This window comes from Salmo trutta, chromosome 30 (assembly GCF_901001165.1).
Source record: "Salmo trutta chromosome 30, fSalTru1.1, whole genome shotgun sequence".
Lineage (NCBI taxonomy): Eukaryota > Metazoa > Chordata > Actinopteri > Salmoniformes > Salmonidae > Salmo > Salmo trutta.
In genome coordinates, this window is record NC_042986.1 from 41,846,898 (window position 1) to 41,862,357 (window position 15,460).

Below are 15,460 nucleotides of genomic sequence, written 5' to 3' on the forward strand. Positions count from 1 at the left end.
TATTCTACTGCGTGTATTATACTACATGTATTATACTGTATGTATTATACTGTATGTATTATACTGCGTGTATTATACTACATGTATTATACTGTATGTATTATACTGCGTGTATTCTACTGCGTTTCCAAGAGCAACTCTATTTCTATGTTTACACCAGCTTTAATGTCGAGTGTCCTTACAGATCTGGGGTCAGTCTTTAACACTAGCAACAGCTGAATGTTTCTTACAGATCTGGGGTCAGTCTTTGAATGTTTCTTACAGATTTGGGGTCAGTCTTTGAATGTTTCTTACAGATCTGGGGTCAGTCTTTGAATGTTTCTTACAGATTTGGGGTCAGTCTTTGAATGTTTCTTACAGATTTGGGGTCAGTCTTTGAATGTTTCTTACAGATTTGTGGTCAGTCTTTGAATGTTTCTTACAGATTTGGGGTCAGTCTTTGAATGTTTCTTACAGATTTGGGGTCAGCGTCGCTGATCTTGAGGTGAGGGGAATCTGGGTCTTTAGGCTCCAGCTCCTGCAGAGAACCAGTGACGTCATAGAAGACCCTGAGACGTCCCTGACGCACCGCCAAGCACAGGAACTTCTCCTGATGGGGTCAAATACACAGACAGGTTAAAACAGGAAGCAACAAGGCATCAACACACACAGACAGGTTAAAACAGGAAGGAACAGGGCATCAATACACACAGACAGGTTAAAACAGGAAGCTACAGGGCATCAACACATAGACAGGTTAAAACAGGAAGGAACAGGGCATCAATACACACAGACAGGTTAAAACAGGAAGCTACAGGGCATCAACACACAGACAGGTTAAAACAGGAAGCAAAAAGGTATTAATTGGCCCAGCATCGTCTGGATTTGGCCGGGGTAGGCCGTCATTATAAATAAGAATTTGTCCTTAACTGACGTCCCTAGTTAAATAAAAGGTACAAAAATAAGAAAATGCTGTCATCTGGTTTGCTTAACATAAGGAATTTGAAATGATTTATACTTAAAATGTTGATACTTAAGTATATTTAAAACCAAATACTTTTAGACTTTTACTGAAGTAGTATTTTACTGGGTGATTTTCACTTTTACTTGAGTCATTTTTCTATTAAGGTATCTTTACTTTTACTCAAGTATGACAGCTGAGTACTTTTTCCACCACTTGGGATTTAACGATGACAATAGTCACACCATTCCACATTTTTTAATAGTGCCTTCCCTGTGGCTCAGTTGGCAGAGCATGGTGTTTACAACGCCAGCATGGTGTGTGGAACGCCAGGGTTGTGGGTTCGATTCCCACTGGGGGCCAGTACAAAAAAAAAAAATGCATGAAATGAAAAGTATGCATTCACTACTGTAAGTCGCTTTGGAGAAGAGCGTCTGCTAAATGACGTAAAATGTTTTAAATCCATGATGGGCAGGGTCCAAGTAAATCAGGACCCAAAACATTGTTTTTTAGAAGAGTGTTAACAGTCAGTAGCTACATTATAATATGATACTAAGAGTGTTAACAGTCTATGGGACACAGCAGTTCTGTGTGTCTAAGGCAGTTTTCCCCTCGGGACAGTTCATCACATCCTATCCCGTGTTAAAACACTGAGAACATATACTTTCATCCCAGTACAGTCATCTTGAGACTTAATAAATCCCAGCAGCAGTAGTAGTATAACCTCTGACCTGGCTGAGGAGCATGAGCAGGATGCCGTTGTGACTTATCAGTTTAACTTCCTGTTCAAAGCGCTGCATCTTCCCCGCATCCTCCTTGAAGGTGACCTCAGCATAACCCGTCCCGTCAAAGTAGGCCGCGTCGTTCACCCACTGCTGGGTCAATACTGGCTTCGCTCTGACGGACAAGGAAACGCACGTCACTAACACGGCAAAACAATATCACAATATTCACAGACAATGTTGTACATTGGTTTTGCGTCACGTCCTGACCAGTAAAAAGGGGTCGTTTGTCATTGTAGTTTGGTCAGGCCGTTGCAGGGGGTGTTGTTTTTGTTTGTTTTGGGGTTGGTTTGTTTCATGGGGATTTGTTCTAGTTTTCATTTTCTATGTTCGTTTTCTATGTGTGGCCGAGTATGGTTTCCAATCAGAGGCAGGTGTCTTTCGTTGTCTCTGATTGGAAGCCATACTTAGGCAGCCTGTTTTTTCCTTTGGGTTTTGTGGGTGGTTGTTTTTCGTATAGTCTGTGTACCTTACGTTACTGTCGATTGTCATTTTGTTATTTTTGTTTAAGTGTTCACTTTATACGTTAAATAAAAGAAGATGAGCACTCAACACGCTGAGCCTTGGTCTGTCCTTTTCGACGCTTATGACATTTTGCTACCTGACTGTGAACTAAACCATACACTCCTTGGAAAAGAAGGTGCTATCTAGAACCTAACTGGGTTCTTCAGCTGTCCCCGTAGGAGAACCCTTTGAAGAACTGCCTTTGGATCCATGTAGAACCCTTTCCACAGAGGGTTCTACCAGGAACCCAAAAGGGTTCTACCTGGAACCCAAAGAGGTTCTACCAGGAACCCAAAGAGGTTCTACCAGGAACCCAAAAGGGTTCAACATGGAACCCAAAAGGGTTCTACCAGGAACCCAAAGAGGTTCTACCAGGAACCCAAAAGGGTTCTACCAGGAACCCAAAGAGGTTCTACAAGGAACCCAAAGAGGTTCTACCTGAACCCAAAAGAGTTCTCCTATGGGGACAGCTGAAGAACGCTTTTGAAACCCTTTTTTCTAAGAGTGTAGACAGCAAATGATAAGATCAGCTTTTTGTAGGGGATGGACACTATAGCTCCCAGATGCAGGACTCAACACACAGTGGTTTATAGAGGGATGGACACTATAGCTCCCAGATGCAGGACTCAAACACACAGTGGTTTATAGGGGGATGGACACTATAGCTCCCAGATGCAGGACTCAACACACAGTGGTTTATAGGAGGATGGACACTATAGCTCCCAGATGCAGGACTCAACACACAGTGGTTTATAGGAGGATGGACACTATAGCTCCCAGATGCAGGACTCAACACACAGTGGTTTATAGGAGGATGGACACTATAGCTCCCAGATGCAGGACTCAACACACAGTGGGTTTATAGGGGGATGGACACTATAGCTCCCAGATGCAGGACTCATCACACAGTGTTTATAGGAGGATGGACACTATAGCTCCAGATGCAGGACTCAACACACAGTGGTTTATAGGAGGATGGACACTATAGCTCCCAGATGCAGGACTCAACACACAGTGGTTTATAGGGGGATGGACACTATAGCTCCCAGAGCAGGACTCAACACCAGTGGTTTATAGGGGGATGGACACTATAGCTCCCAGATGCAGGACTCAACACACAGTGGTTTATAGGGGGATGGACACTATAGCTCCCAGATGCAGGACTCAACACACAGTGGTTTATAGGGGGATGGACACTATAGCTCCCAGATGCAGGACTCAACACAAGATGGATGTGGCTCTTGTTAGTATTCAGCGCTGAGCGCTCCAGCCACAGAGATAAGATGTTGTGGGTCTGCAAGTGGTCCCACCTTCCACATGGTTTCTCCTCGGTGGTGTTGAGTTGGAAGATGTTCTCAAAGTTATAGAGACTGAGCACTTCCTCATTCAGGGTCTCCAGCTCAATACAACCCTTGAAGTTGGGCAGCTGGAGCTGGAGAGGGGGCTGAGAGAAGAACAGAGGAAGAGATGTTACTGAGAGAAGAGAAGAACAGAGAGACAGAGATGTTACTGGGGAGCTGAGAGAAGAACAGAGAGACAGAGATGTTACTGAGAGAAGAGAAGAACAGAGAGACAGAGATGTTACTGAGAGAAGAGAAGAACAGAGAGACAGAGATGTTACTGAGAGAAGAGAAGAACAGAGAGACAGAGATGTTACTGAGAGAAGAGAAGAACAGAGAGACAGAGATGTTACTGAGGGATGAGAGAAGAACAGAGAGACAGAGATGTTACTGAGGGATGAGAGAAGAACAGAGAGACAGATGTTACTGAGAGAAGGTAGAGAGAGATATGGGTTACTGAGGGGGCTGAGAGAGATATGGGTTACTGAGGGGGCTGAGAGAGATATGGGTTACTGAGGGGGCTGGGAGAAGGTAGAGAGAGATATGGGTTACTGAGGGGCTGAGAGAGATATGGGTTACTGAGAGGGCTGGGAGAAGGTAGAGAGAGGCTGAGAGAAGGTAGAGAGAGAATATATGGGTTACTGAGGGGGCTGAGAGAAGGTAGAGAGAGATATGAGTTACTGAGGGGCTGAGATAGTAACTTATAGATATGTGTTTCCTAACATTCGATATATAAGGGAGAAAACTATAGCTAGGTGTCCTGTATGTTTGGTATAACCACTGTCTAACCACAGCTCCCTCTCACCGGATGTATCAGGATATCCTCCTACGTAGAACACAGTCTCTTCAGTCTGGAGGTTGAGCAGTCCACTATCCCCTCCTGCCTCCACCACAGCCTTGGTCATCCTGGCCTCACTGATCACTGAAGACATGGCCATCTGGCCGTACTGAAGGATCCTATAGAGAGAGAGAGAGAGAGAGAGAGAGAGAGAGAGAGAGAGAGAGAGAGAGTGAGAGAGAGAGAGAGCGAAAGAGAGAGAGAGGGAGAGCGAGCAAAAGAGAGAGGGAGAGCAAAAGAGAGAGAGAGAGACAGAGACAGAGAGAGAGAGAGAGAGAGAGAGAGAGGGAGGGAGGGAGAGAGAGAGTGAAAGAGAGAGAGGGAGGGAGAGCGAGCAAAAGAGAGAGGGAGAGAGAGTGAAAAGAGGCGAGAGAAGGGAGAGCAAGCAAAAGAGAGAGGGGAGATAGAGAGGGAAGTAGAGAGAGTGGAGAGAGAGAGATAGAAAGAGGGAGAGAGAGAGAGGGAGTGGGAGTGAAGTGAGAGATGATCGAGGAGAGAGAGAGAGGGAGTGAGAGAGAGAGCAAAGAGAGAGGGGGAAGAAGAGACAGAGGAGAGAGAGATGAGAGCGATAAGAGAGAGAGAAAGGATAGTGAGAGAAAGAGAGGAGAAAGAGAAGAGAGAGGAGAAGAGAGCGGAAAGAGGAGAGGAGAGAGGGAGGAGGCGAGCAAAAGCGGAGAGGGAGAGAGAGAGGGGAGAGAGAAGCTGAGATGAGAGGAGAGAGAGTGAGAGAAGAGAGAGAGGTAAGGGAGAGAGAGAGGAGGGAGAGAGAGAGGGACGAGAGGAGTGAGAAGAGAGGGAGAGAGAGAGAGAGGGAGAGAGATAGAGAGACGAGAGAGGACAGAGACAGGAGACAGAGAGAGAGAGAGGATGGCGAGGTTTAACATGGTGATGGTTGTATAATGACAGATAGTGTAGCTGAGATGATTTTGGAATGACCCTCTCGTGATGATATAGCCTCCCTGAGACTTGAAAGGCCAATTGTCGCCCTCTTGGACTATGACGAATTCCTCTTGGTCTAATGGTGAAGACATTGGGTTAACGAGCGAGAACAAATCCAGCCAATGACAGTGGCAGTAGTTACCTTTCCAGGACCACGTTGTTGAAATCGCCATCTGTTTGGACATCCTCCGGCATCTCCCCCTCAGCCGTGTCGCCGCCCACGTTGAACAGCCAGTGTAGTCTCCGCCCCTCCAGCATCATGCCCAGGAACTCCTTACTGGACTACAGACAGGAAACAGGAAACGCATTATCATTACTGGACTACTGACAGGAAACAGGAAACGCATTATCATTACTGGACTACAGACAGGAAACAGGAAACGCATTATCATTACTGGACTACAGACAGGAACAGGAAATGCATTATCATTACTGGACTACAGACAGGAAACAGGAAATGCATTATCATTACTGGACTACAGACGGGAAACAGGAAACGCATTATCATAGAGCCCAACAGTGGAGGTGTCATAATACCCATAAAACCTAGCGGTCAAACAGGGAAATGGTTCCAATCGTTTTTCCACCATTTCATTTTTTCCCTATAAGGGATTTCAGAAACACTTCAAATAAGGGCTGTTGTTCATGTCGGTTTACACTGGCGTGACGTTTTGATAAGCGTGTAAATCTCTCGAGGACAAGGTGACTTTTATCAATGTATTCGGCACTATTAACTCTGATTCGAAAATGCTAATTAGCATCAAAGTAGATATCATGCAAGACTACAAATCCCAGCATGCTCCTGCACGTCATCTCTAGCTGACACCTTTGCTAACAGGTATTGTGTCAATTTAAAACTTGTATAAGATAGTTCACAGAATTGTCCATTTTAAAGAAATGTCGCTAATTTATTCATTGCTACATTTAGCTAGCGTTAGATAGTTAATCCAGAGATTCTTATCTTTGCCCTGATTCGTCAGTCTCGTCCAGATCATCATGGTATTTGTAGTTCTTTATGATAGCCACATTAGCAGCTAATTAGCAATTCATTTTTGGGGGGGGGGGGGGGGTAAATACAGGCGAATATATTGATAAAAGTCACCTTGTCCTCGAGAGATTTACACGGTTATCAAAACGTCACGCCAGGGTAAACCGACACAAAACACAAAATGTATGTTGGAAAAAAACGATTGGAACCATTTCCCTGTTTGACCGCTAGGCTTTATGGGTATTATGACTCATACTGTGGTACTTTATTACTGGACTATAGAATTCCATATTTGATGGTCATTCTTCTCATACAGTTTTATAGAAAAATACTACATTAAAAACTACACTAGTAATGATACAGGCACTGTCTAATGATATACAGTGTCTAATGATATACAGTGTCTAATGATATACAGTGTCTAATGATATACACTGTCTAATGATATACACTGTCTAATGATATACACTGTCTAATGATAAACACTGTCTAATGATATACACTGTCTAATGATATACACTGTCTAATGATATACACTGTCTAATGATATACACTGTCTAATGATAAACACTGTCTAATGATATCCTTTCATGAATATGTCATTATATAGGCTTATAAATGTATATAAATGCTTAAAAAAACGGTATATTCAATATTCTCTGTCCCACAGTGTGCGTGGAAGATAACGTAGTATTTATTATTTTATTTTGTATTTTCTTATGATATTTGTTGTCTATTTGTATAAAGAACCCCCCCCCCCCCTGGAATAAACAGAGTTTAAAAATAATAATAAAATACTTACGTCCTTGTTTCCGAGGTAAAAGACAAACTGTTTGTCTGGTTGGTCCTGTCTGCGGGCGCGTGAGGCTTCGGGCAGGGTGATGTAGAACTTCAGGGAGGTGTAAGCTGCCAGGTCTGCCAGGTTACTGGGGGTACGCACCTGCACACCTGATGTCCCGTTGAACTTCACAGGTACGCTCACCTGAGAGGATGAAAAGAGGAAAATAAAAATGGCTGCCGTCCATTCCTACGTACGTTGATGTTAACCATAGTAGATAGACGTTCTATAAAATCTGAGTTTTGACCCCAAAATTCATACTTTATTCATACAATAACTACATTTAACAAACACATTTGTAGCACATGTAGAGAATAGGGGGGGGGGGTCCATTTCAGACCAAACAAACACAATGCTTGGTAATTATTACTTCATCTTATTAAGTTTGTCTCTATTGAGAGCCTGGGTTACGTTTGTCCTGTATGAGCCACCGTACTTTGCTGGCGGCCTTGCGGGCCTCTGCGATGAGCTGTCTGATCCTGAGGATGTTCTCTGAGATGTTGGGCATCTGGGCTGAGTGGTTCTGTAGTTTGTCTAGCTTCTTCATCAGTATTGGGATGGCCTCGCCCAACATACCCACTGGAGGGACACACACAGACAGAAATGATCTGTTGAGCAAGTCTGTACACACCGCTCTATGAAAATCAATCCTAATCAGCTTTAAAAGCAACACTCAAATGGAAGACAAGCTAGAGTCCTTGTCCTCTGTATGGTGAAACTATAAAGAACCTACACAGTGGTATCTAGTGGTCCTACCAGACCTACTGTCTAGTGGTATCTAGTGGTCCTACCAGACCTACTGTCTAGTGGTATCTAGTGGTCCTACCAGACCTACTGTCTAGTGGTATCTAGTGGTCCTACCAGACCTACTGTCTAGTGGTATCTAGTGGTCCTACCAGACCTACTGTCTAGTGGTCCTACCAGACCTACTGTCTAGTGGTATCTAGTGGTCCTACCAGACCTACTGTCTAGTGGTATCTAGTGGTCTTACCAGACCTACTGTCTAGTGGTATCTAGTGGTCCTACCAGACCTACTGTCTAGTGGTATCTAGTGGTCCTACCAGACCTACTGTCTAGTGGTGTCTAGTGGTCCTACCAGAACCTACTGTCTAGTGGTTATCTAGTGGTCCTACCAGACCTACTGTCTAGTGGTATCTAGTGGTCCTACCAGACCTACTGTCTAGTGGTATCTAGTGGTCCTACCAGACCTACTGTCTAGTGGTATCTAGTGGTCCTACCAGACCTACTGTCTAGTGGTATCTAGTGGTCCTACCAGACCTACTGTCTAGTGGATCTAGTGGTCCTACCAGACCTACTGTCTAGTGGTATTAGTGGTCCTACCAGACCTACTGTCTAGTGGTATCTAGTGGTCCTACCAGACCTACTGTCTAGTGGTATCTAGTGGTCCTACCAGACCTACTGTCTAGTGGTATCTAGTGGTCCTACCAGACCTACTGTCTAGTGGTATCTAGTGGTCCTACCAGACCTACTGTCTAGTGGTATCTAGTGGTCCTACCAGACCTACTGTCTAGTGGTATCTAGTGGTCCTACCAGACCTACTGTCTAGTGGTATCTAGTGGTCCTACCAGTCCTACTGTCTAGTGGTATCTAGTGGTCCTACCAGACCTACTGTCTAGTGGTATCTAGTGGTCCTACCAGACTAGTGGTTGTAGACCTACCAGACTTGTTGGCCTCCAGGAATGCCTTGTTTATGTCCTCATTGGTGGTATTAGCGTCTCCGTACTGCTGCTGCCATTGGTCCACCTGCTCCTTGATAGGGGCTAGGGTATCCTCTACCTTCGCTGCTGTACTGTTGGCATCCTCCGCTGCAGCCTTCGCCTCCTCTATAACCTTCGCCGTTTCCTCTGGAGGACAACATGTACAGGTATTGGTTGGAGGGATAGGGTAGGAGGGATAGGGTTTGAGGGATAGGGTAGGAGGGATAGTGTAGGAGGGATAGGGTAGGATGGATAGGGTAGGAGGGATAGGGTTGAGGGATAGGGTTGGGGGATAGGGTAGAGGGGATAGGGTAGAGGGGATAGGGTAGAGGGGATAGGGTTGGGGGATAGGGTAGAGGAGATAGGGTAGAGGGGATAGGGTAGGAGGGATAGGGTAGGAGGGATAGGGTAGGAGGGATAGGGTAGGAGGGATAGGGTAGGAGGGATAGGGTAGGAGGGATAGGGTAGGAGGGATAGGGTAGGAGGGATAGGGTGGAGGGATAGGGTTGGAGGGATAGGGTAGGAGGGATAGGGTAGGAGGGATAGGGTGGAGGGATAGGGTAGGAGGGATAGGGTAGGAGGGATAGGGTAGAGGGGATAGGGTAGGAGGGATAGGGTAGGAGGGATAGGGTAGGAGGGATAGGGTAGGAGGGATAGGGTAGGAGGATAGGGTAGAGGGGATAGGGTAGGAGGGGATAGGGTAGAGGGGATAGGGTAGGAGGGATAGGGTAGGAGGGATAGGGTTGGAGGGATAGGGTTGGAGGGATAGGGTAGGAGGGATAGGGTTGGAGGGATAGGGTTGGAGGGATAGGGTAGGAGGGATAGGGTTGGAGGGATAGGGTAGGAGGGATAGGGTAGGAGGGATAGGGTTGGAGGGATAGGGTAGGAGGGATAGGGTAGGAGGGATAGGGTAGAGGAGATAGGGTAGGAGGGATAGGGTAGGAGGGATAGGGTAGGAGGGATAGGGTAGGGGAGGGATAGGGTAGGAGGGATAGGGTAGAGGGGATAGGGTAGGAGGGATAGGGTAGGAGGGATAGGGTAGAGGGGATAGGGTAGGAGGATAGGGTAGGAGAGATAGGGTAGGAGGGATAGGGTTGGGGGATAGGGTAGGAGGGATTAGGGTAGGAGGGATAGGGTTATGAGAGGGGATTAGGGGTAGGAGGGATAGGGTAGGAGGGGGATAGGGTAGGAGGGATAGGGTAGAGGAGATAGGGTAGGAGGGATAGGGTTGGAGGGATAGGGTTGGAGGGATAGGGTAGGAGGGATAGGGTTGGAGGGATAGGGTAGGAGGGATGGGTCAGGAGGGGACTAGGGTTGGAGGGATAGGGTAGGAGGGATAGGGTCAGAAGGGATAGGGTAGGAGGATAGGGTAGGAGGATAGGGTTGGAGGGATAGGGTAGGAGGGATAGGGTTGGAGGGATAGGGTAGGGGGGTAGGGTAGATGGGGATAGGGTAGGAGGGGATAGGGTAGGAGGGATAGGGTAGGAGGGATAGGGTAGGAGGGATAGGGTTGGAGGGATAGGGTAGGAGGGATAGGGTAGGGGATAGGGGGTAGGGGGATAGGGTAGGAGGGATAGGGTAGGAGGGATAGGGTTGGGGGATAGGGTAGGAGGGATAGGGTAGGAGAGATAGGGTAGGAGGGATAGGGTAGGAGGGATAGGGTAGCAGGGATAGGGTAGAGACGAGAAAGGGTAGAGGGGATAGGGTAGGAGGGATAGGGTAGGAGGGATAGGGTAGGAGGGATAGGGTAGGAGGGATAGGGTTGGAGGGATAGGGTTGGGGGATAGGGTAGGAGGGATAGGGTTGGGGGATAGGGTAGGAGGGATAGGGTAGGAGGGATAGGGTAGGAGGGATACGGTAGTAGGGGTAGGGTAGGAGGGATAGGGTAGGAGGGGTAGGGTAGGAGGGATAGGGTAGGAGGGATAGGGTTGGAGGGATAGGGTAGGAGGGATAGGGTAGGAGGGATTGGGTAGGAGGGATAGGGTAGGAGGGATAGGGTAGGAGGGATAGGGTTGGAGGGATAGGGTTGGAGGGATAGGGTTAGGAGGGATAGGGTAGGAGGGATAGGGTAGGAGGATAGGGTAGGAGGGATAGGGTTGGAGGGATAGGGTTGGAGGGATAGGGTAGGAGGGATAGGGTTGGAGGGATAGGGTAGGAGGGATAGGGTAGGAGGGATAGGGTTGGAGGGATAGGGTAGGAGGGATAGGGTAGGAGGGATAGGGTAGGAGGGATAGGGTAGGAGGGATAGGGTAGGAGGGATAGGGTAGAGGGGATAGGGTAGAGGGGATAGGGTAGGAGGGATAGGGTTGGAGGGATAGGGTTGGGGGATAGGGTAGGAGGGATAGGGTTGGGGGATAGGGTAGGAGGGATAGGGTTGGAGGGATAGGGTAGGAGGGATAGGGTAGGAGGGATTGGGTAGGAGGGATAGGGTAGGAGGGATAGGGTAGGAGGGATAGGGTAGGACTGGGTTTAAGCAACAAATGTGTTTGTTTTGTACTTGTATTCGTTGAGGACCTGTTCTTATTTACGACGATGGTCTGGAACGTGTGTGTGTGTGTGTGTGTGTGTGTGTGTGTGTGTGTGTGTGTGTGTGTGTGTGTGTGTGTGTGTGTGTGTGTGCGTGTGTGTGTGTGTGTGTGTGTGTGTGTGTGTGTGTGTGTGTGTGTGTGTGTGTGTGTGTGACCTTACCTCTGCTGAAGTTGAGGTTACTCTGCACCATCTCAAGGTCTTTCAGTAGAGTCTTGTGTTTCTGCTTGGCCTCATCCAGACGAGTCATGGCGTCCCGGAGACGAGGCTTCAGATCTGACAGGACAAAGGCAATAATAACATATGAAATAAAATAAATAAAATCATGTTGTTTTCTTGCGGTTAAAGAAAATCAGCATAAAAAAATATCAAACGACAAGCGTTCGACATTCACCACCTGGGTTGTTAACCTTCATTCCTAGTTTTCCCAGAAATCCTAGTTTCCTCCCTGTTAAATCCCTCCTGATTTCAATTTGGAATGAAAGTTTCCAGAATTTTCTAACCCCTATTCATCACCGAACCGAATTTCTATTCATCTGAGGTGGGAGGAAACAATAATTATTGCATCAGTACCATTATTCAGCTCCTGTTGAAGTGTGACAGCTTCCTCCAGGAGTTCAGAACTGTGATTCCTCAGACCGTCAGCTCCCTGGCCCAGGTCCTGACCCTTCACATTCTGCACAAATCAACAACGACTGCATCAACACCATAACAAAACATACTGTATGTTAGTTTCTTACAAGCATGTTATGGCAACGTTAAGGCGCCACACATTTTCAACGCATATAGTATACTGCTGTTTTCTGTGAGTCTCAGAGTGTCCTCACAAATGTAGGGAAATACGTGCATGTGTGTTGTCCTCACCTCCAGAGCATCCACAGCAGCTTGGTTGGCAGCAACCTCAGCGTCTCTGACTCTGGCGATGATGTCTGTGTACGCTCGTGACGCGTTCACCGCTCGCTGGATAAAACCATCCTTGTTGGTGTTGGAGATCACACTGTAACACAGAGGAGAAAAACGTCAAGTCGACGTCAGATCAATAAACCGAATCAATCAATAAACCAATCAACCAACGTTTCAGCCATGCATCAATTGATGAATCCATCAACTCCTCACCTGGAGAGGTTCATGGCCAGCTCATTGAGTAGTTCAGCGTGTTTCTCTGCTGCCTCCACCAGCGGTATCTTACTGAGGGTGGGGGCAAAGGTCTGCACCTTTTCAACCAGGGGCATCCTGGCACCATCCAACTGGGCAGCCAAACGCTCGTACTCCTAGAGAGGACGGGTGGGGGTGGGGGGAGGAAGGAAGAAGGAGGGGGGGGGGGAGGAGGAAGGAGGGGGGAGGAGGAGGAGGAAGGGGGGGGAGGAAGGAGGAAGGGGGGGGGAGGAAGGAGGGGTTGGTTAAAGGAGGAAGGAGATTTGAGATTAAAAAGGTGTTCCTAATGTTTAGTATATTCAGGGTACACAGTCAATCAATCAATCAATCAATCAATCAAATGTATTTATAAAGTCCTTCTTACATCAGCTGATATCTCAAAGTGCTGTACAGAAACCCAGCCTAAAACCCCAAACAGCAAGCAATGCAGGTGTAGAAGCACGGTGGCTAGGAAAAACTCCCTAGAAAGGCCAAAACCTAGGAAGAAACCTAGAGAGGAACCAGGCTATGAGGGGTGGCCAGGTGGTACCAGTACAGAGTCCATGTGCAGGGGTACGAGGTAATTGAGGTAGATATGTACATATAACTAGGAATAAAGTAACTAGGCAACAGGATAGATAATAGACAGTAACAGCAGTATACTGTAGGTAGGGGTAAAGGATAGATAATAGACAGTAACAGCAGTATACTGTAGGAAGGGGTAAAGGATAGATAATAGACAGTAACAGCAGTATACTGTAGTAGGGGGTAAAGGATAGATAATAGACAGTAACAGCAGTATACTGTAGGTAGGGGTAACAGGATAGATACTAGACAGTAACAGCAGTATACTGTGAGGTAGGGGGTAAAAGAGAATAAATAGGACAGTAACATCAGTATACTGTAGTTAGGGTAAAATGATAGATAAATAGACAGTAACAGCAGTATACTGTAGGTAGGGGTACAGGATAGATAATAGACCAGTAACAGCAGTACTGTAGTAGGGGGCTAAAGGATAGATAATAGACAGTATAACGCCATGTATACTGTAGGTAGGGGTAAAGGATCGATAATAGACAGATAGATACTAGACAGTAACAGCACGTTACATGTATGTAGGGGGGTAAAGGATAGGTAATAGACCAGTAACAGCAGTATACTGTAGGTAGGGGGTAAAGGATAGATAATAGACCAGTCAACAGCAGTATACACTGTAGGTGGTGGGTAAAAGGATAGATAATAGGACAGTAACACGCAGTATACGGTGTGGGTAAAGGATAGATAACTAGACAGTAAACAGCAGTATACTGTAGGTAGGGGTAAAGGATAGATAATAGACAGTAACCAGCAGTATACTGTAGGGTAGTGGGTAAAGGATAGATAATAGACAGTAACAGCAGTATACTGTAGGTAGGGGTAAAGGATAGATAATAGACAGTACAGCAGTATACTGTAGGGAGGGGTAAAGGATAGATAATAGACAGTAACAGCAGTATACTGTAGGTAGGGGTAAAGATAGATAATAGACAGTAACAGCAGTATACTGTAGGGTAGGGGTAAAGGATAGATAATAGACAGTAACAGCAGTATACTGTAGGTAGGGGGTAAAGGATAGATAATAGACAGTACAGCAGTATACTGTAGGTTAAGGGTAAAGGATAGATAATAGACAGTAACAGCAGTATACTGTAGGTAGGGGTAAAGGATAGATAATAGACAGTAACCGCAGTATACTGTGGTAGGGGTAAAGGATAGATAATAGACAGTACAGCAGTATACTGTAGGTAGGGGTAAAGGATAGAGAAGACAGTAACAGACAGTATACTGTAGGTAGGGGTAAAGGATAGATATAGACAGTAACAGCAGTATACTGTAGGTAGGGTAAAGGATAGTAATAGACAGTAACAGCAGTATACTGTAGGTAGGGGTAAAGGATAGATAATAGACAGTAACAGCAGTATACTGTAGGTAGGGGTAAAGGATAGATAATAGACAGTAACAGCAGTATACTGTAGGTAGGGGTAAAGGATAGATAATAGACAGTAACAGCAGTATACTGTAGGTAGGGTAAAGGATAGATAATAGACAGAACAGCAGTATACTGTAGGTAGGGGTAAAGGATAGATAATAGACAGTAACAGCAGTATACTGTAGTAGGGTTAAAGGAAGTATAGACAGGTAACAGCAGTATACTGTAGGTAGGGGTAAAGGATAGATAGAGACAGTAACAGCATTACTGTAGTAGGGGTTAAAGGATAGATAGACAGTACAGCAGTATACTGTAGGTAGGGGTAAAGGATAGATAATAGACAGTACAGCAGTATACTGTAGGTAGGGTAAAGGATAGATAATAGACAGTAGCAGCAGTATACTGTAGGTAGGGGTAAAGGATAGATAATAGACAGTAACAGCAGTATACTGTAGGTAGGGTAAAGGAGATAATAACAGTAACAGCAGTATACTGTAGGTAGGGGTAAAGGATAGATAATAGACAGTAACAGCAGTATACTGTAGGTAAGGGAAGGATAGATAATAGACAGTAACAGCAGTATACTGTAGGGGGGTAAGGATAGATAATAGACAGTAACAGCAGTATACTGTAGGTAGGGGTAAGGATAGATAATAGGACAGTAACAGCAGTATACTGTAGGTAGGGGTAAAGGATAGATAGAGTAACAGCAGTATACTGTAGGTAGGGGTAAAGGATAGATAAAGACAGTAACAGCAGTATACTGTAGGTAGGGTAAGGGTAAAGGATAGATAATAGACAGTACAGCAGTATACGTAGGTAGGGGTAAAGGATAGATAATAGACAGTACAGCAGTATACTGTAGGTAGGGGTAAAGGATAGATAATAGACAGTAACAGCAGTATACTGTAGGGTAGGTATAAAGGATAGATAATAGACAGTAA

At 45.9% G+C, this 15,460-nt stretch overlaps 1 protein-coding gene across 1 annotated transcript in view; it reads right to left on the reverse strand.

Annotated features, from left to right (window-relative positions):
* LOC115168778 (laminin subunit alpha-5) overlaps positions 1-12,680 on the reverse strand; it is a 37,818-nt gene extending 25,138 nt beyond the window's left edge. Inside the window, exons 1-13 of the mRNA XM_029724336.1 lie at positions 12,530-12,680; positions 12,278-12,410; positions 11,987-12,089; positions 11,576-11,689; positions 8,849-9,034; positions 7,606-7,748; positions 7,134-7,313; positions 5,486-5,625; positions 4,356-4,523; positions 3,737-3,743; positions 3,537-3,670; positions 1,672-1,837; positions 455-589 (exon numbers count right to left, since the gene is read on the reverse strand). Of these exons, the coding sequence (XP_029580196.1) occupies positions 455-589; positions 1,672-1,837; positions 3,537-3,670; positions 3,737-3,743; positions 4,356-4,523; positions 5,486-5,625; positions 7,134-7,313; positions 7,606-7,748; positions 8,849-9,034; positions 11,576-11,689; positions 11,987-12,089; positions 12,278-12,410; positions 12,530-12,645 (1,725 nt within the window). The 5' untranslated portion in view covers positions 12,646-12,680. The remainder of the gene's footprint in view (positions 1-454; positions 590-1,671; positions 1,838-3,536; positions 3,671-3,736; positions 3,744-4,355; positions 4,524-5,485; positions 5,626-7,133; positions 7,314-7,605; positions 7,749-8,848; positions 9,035-11,575; positions 11,690-11,986; positions 12,090-12,277; positions 12,411-12,529) is intronic.
* Positions 12,681-15,460: the final 2,780 nt, after the last annotated feature.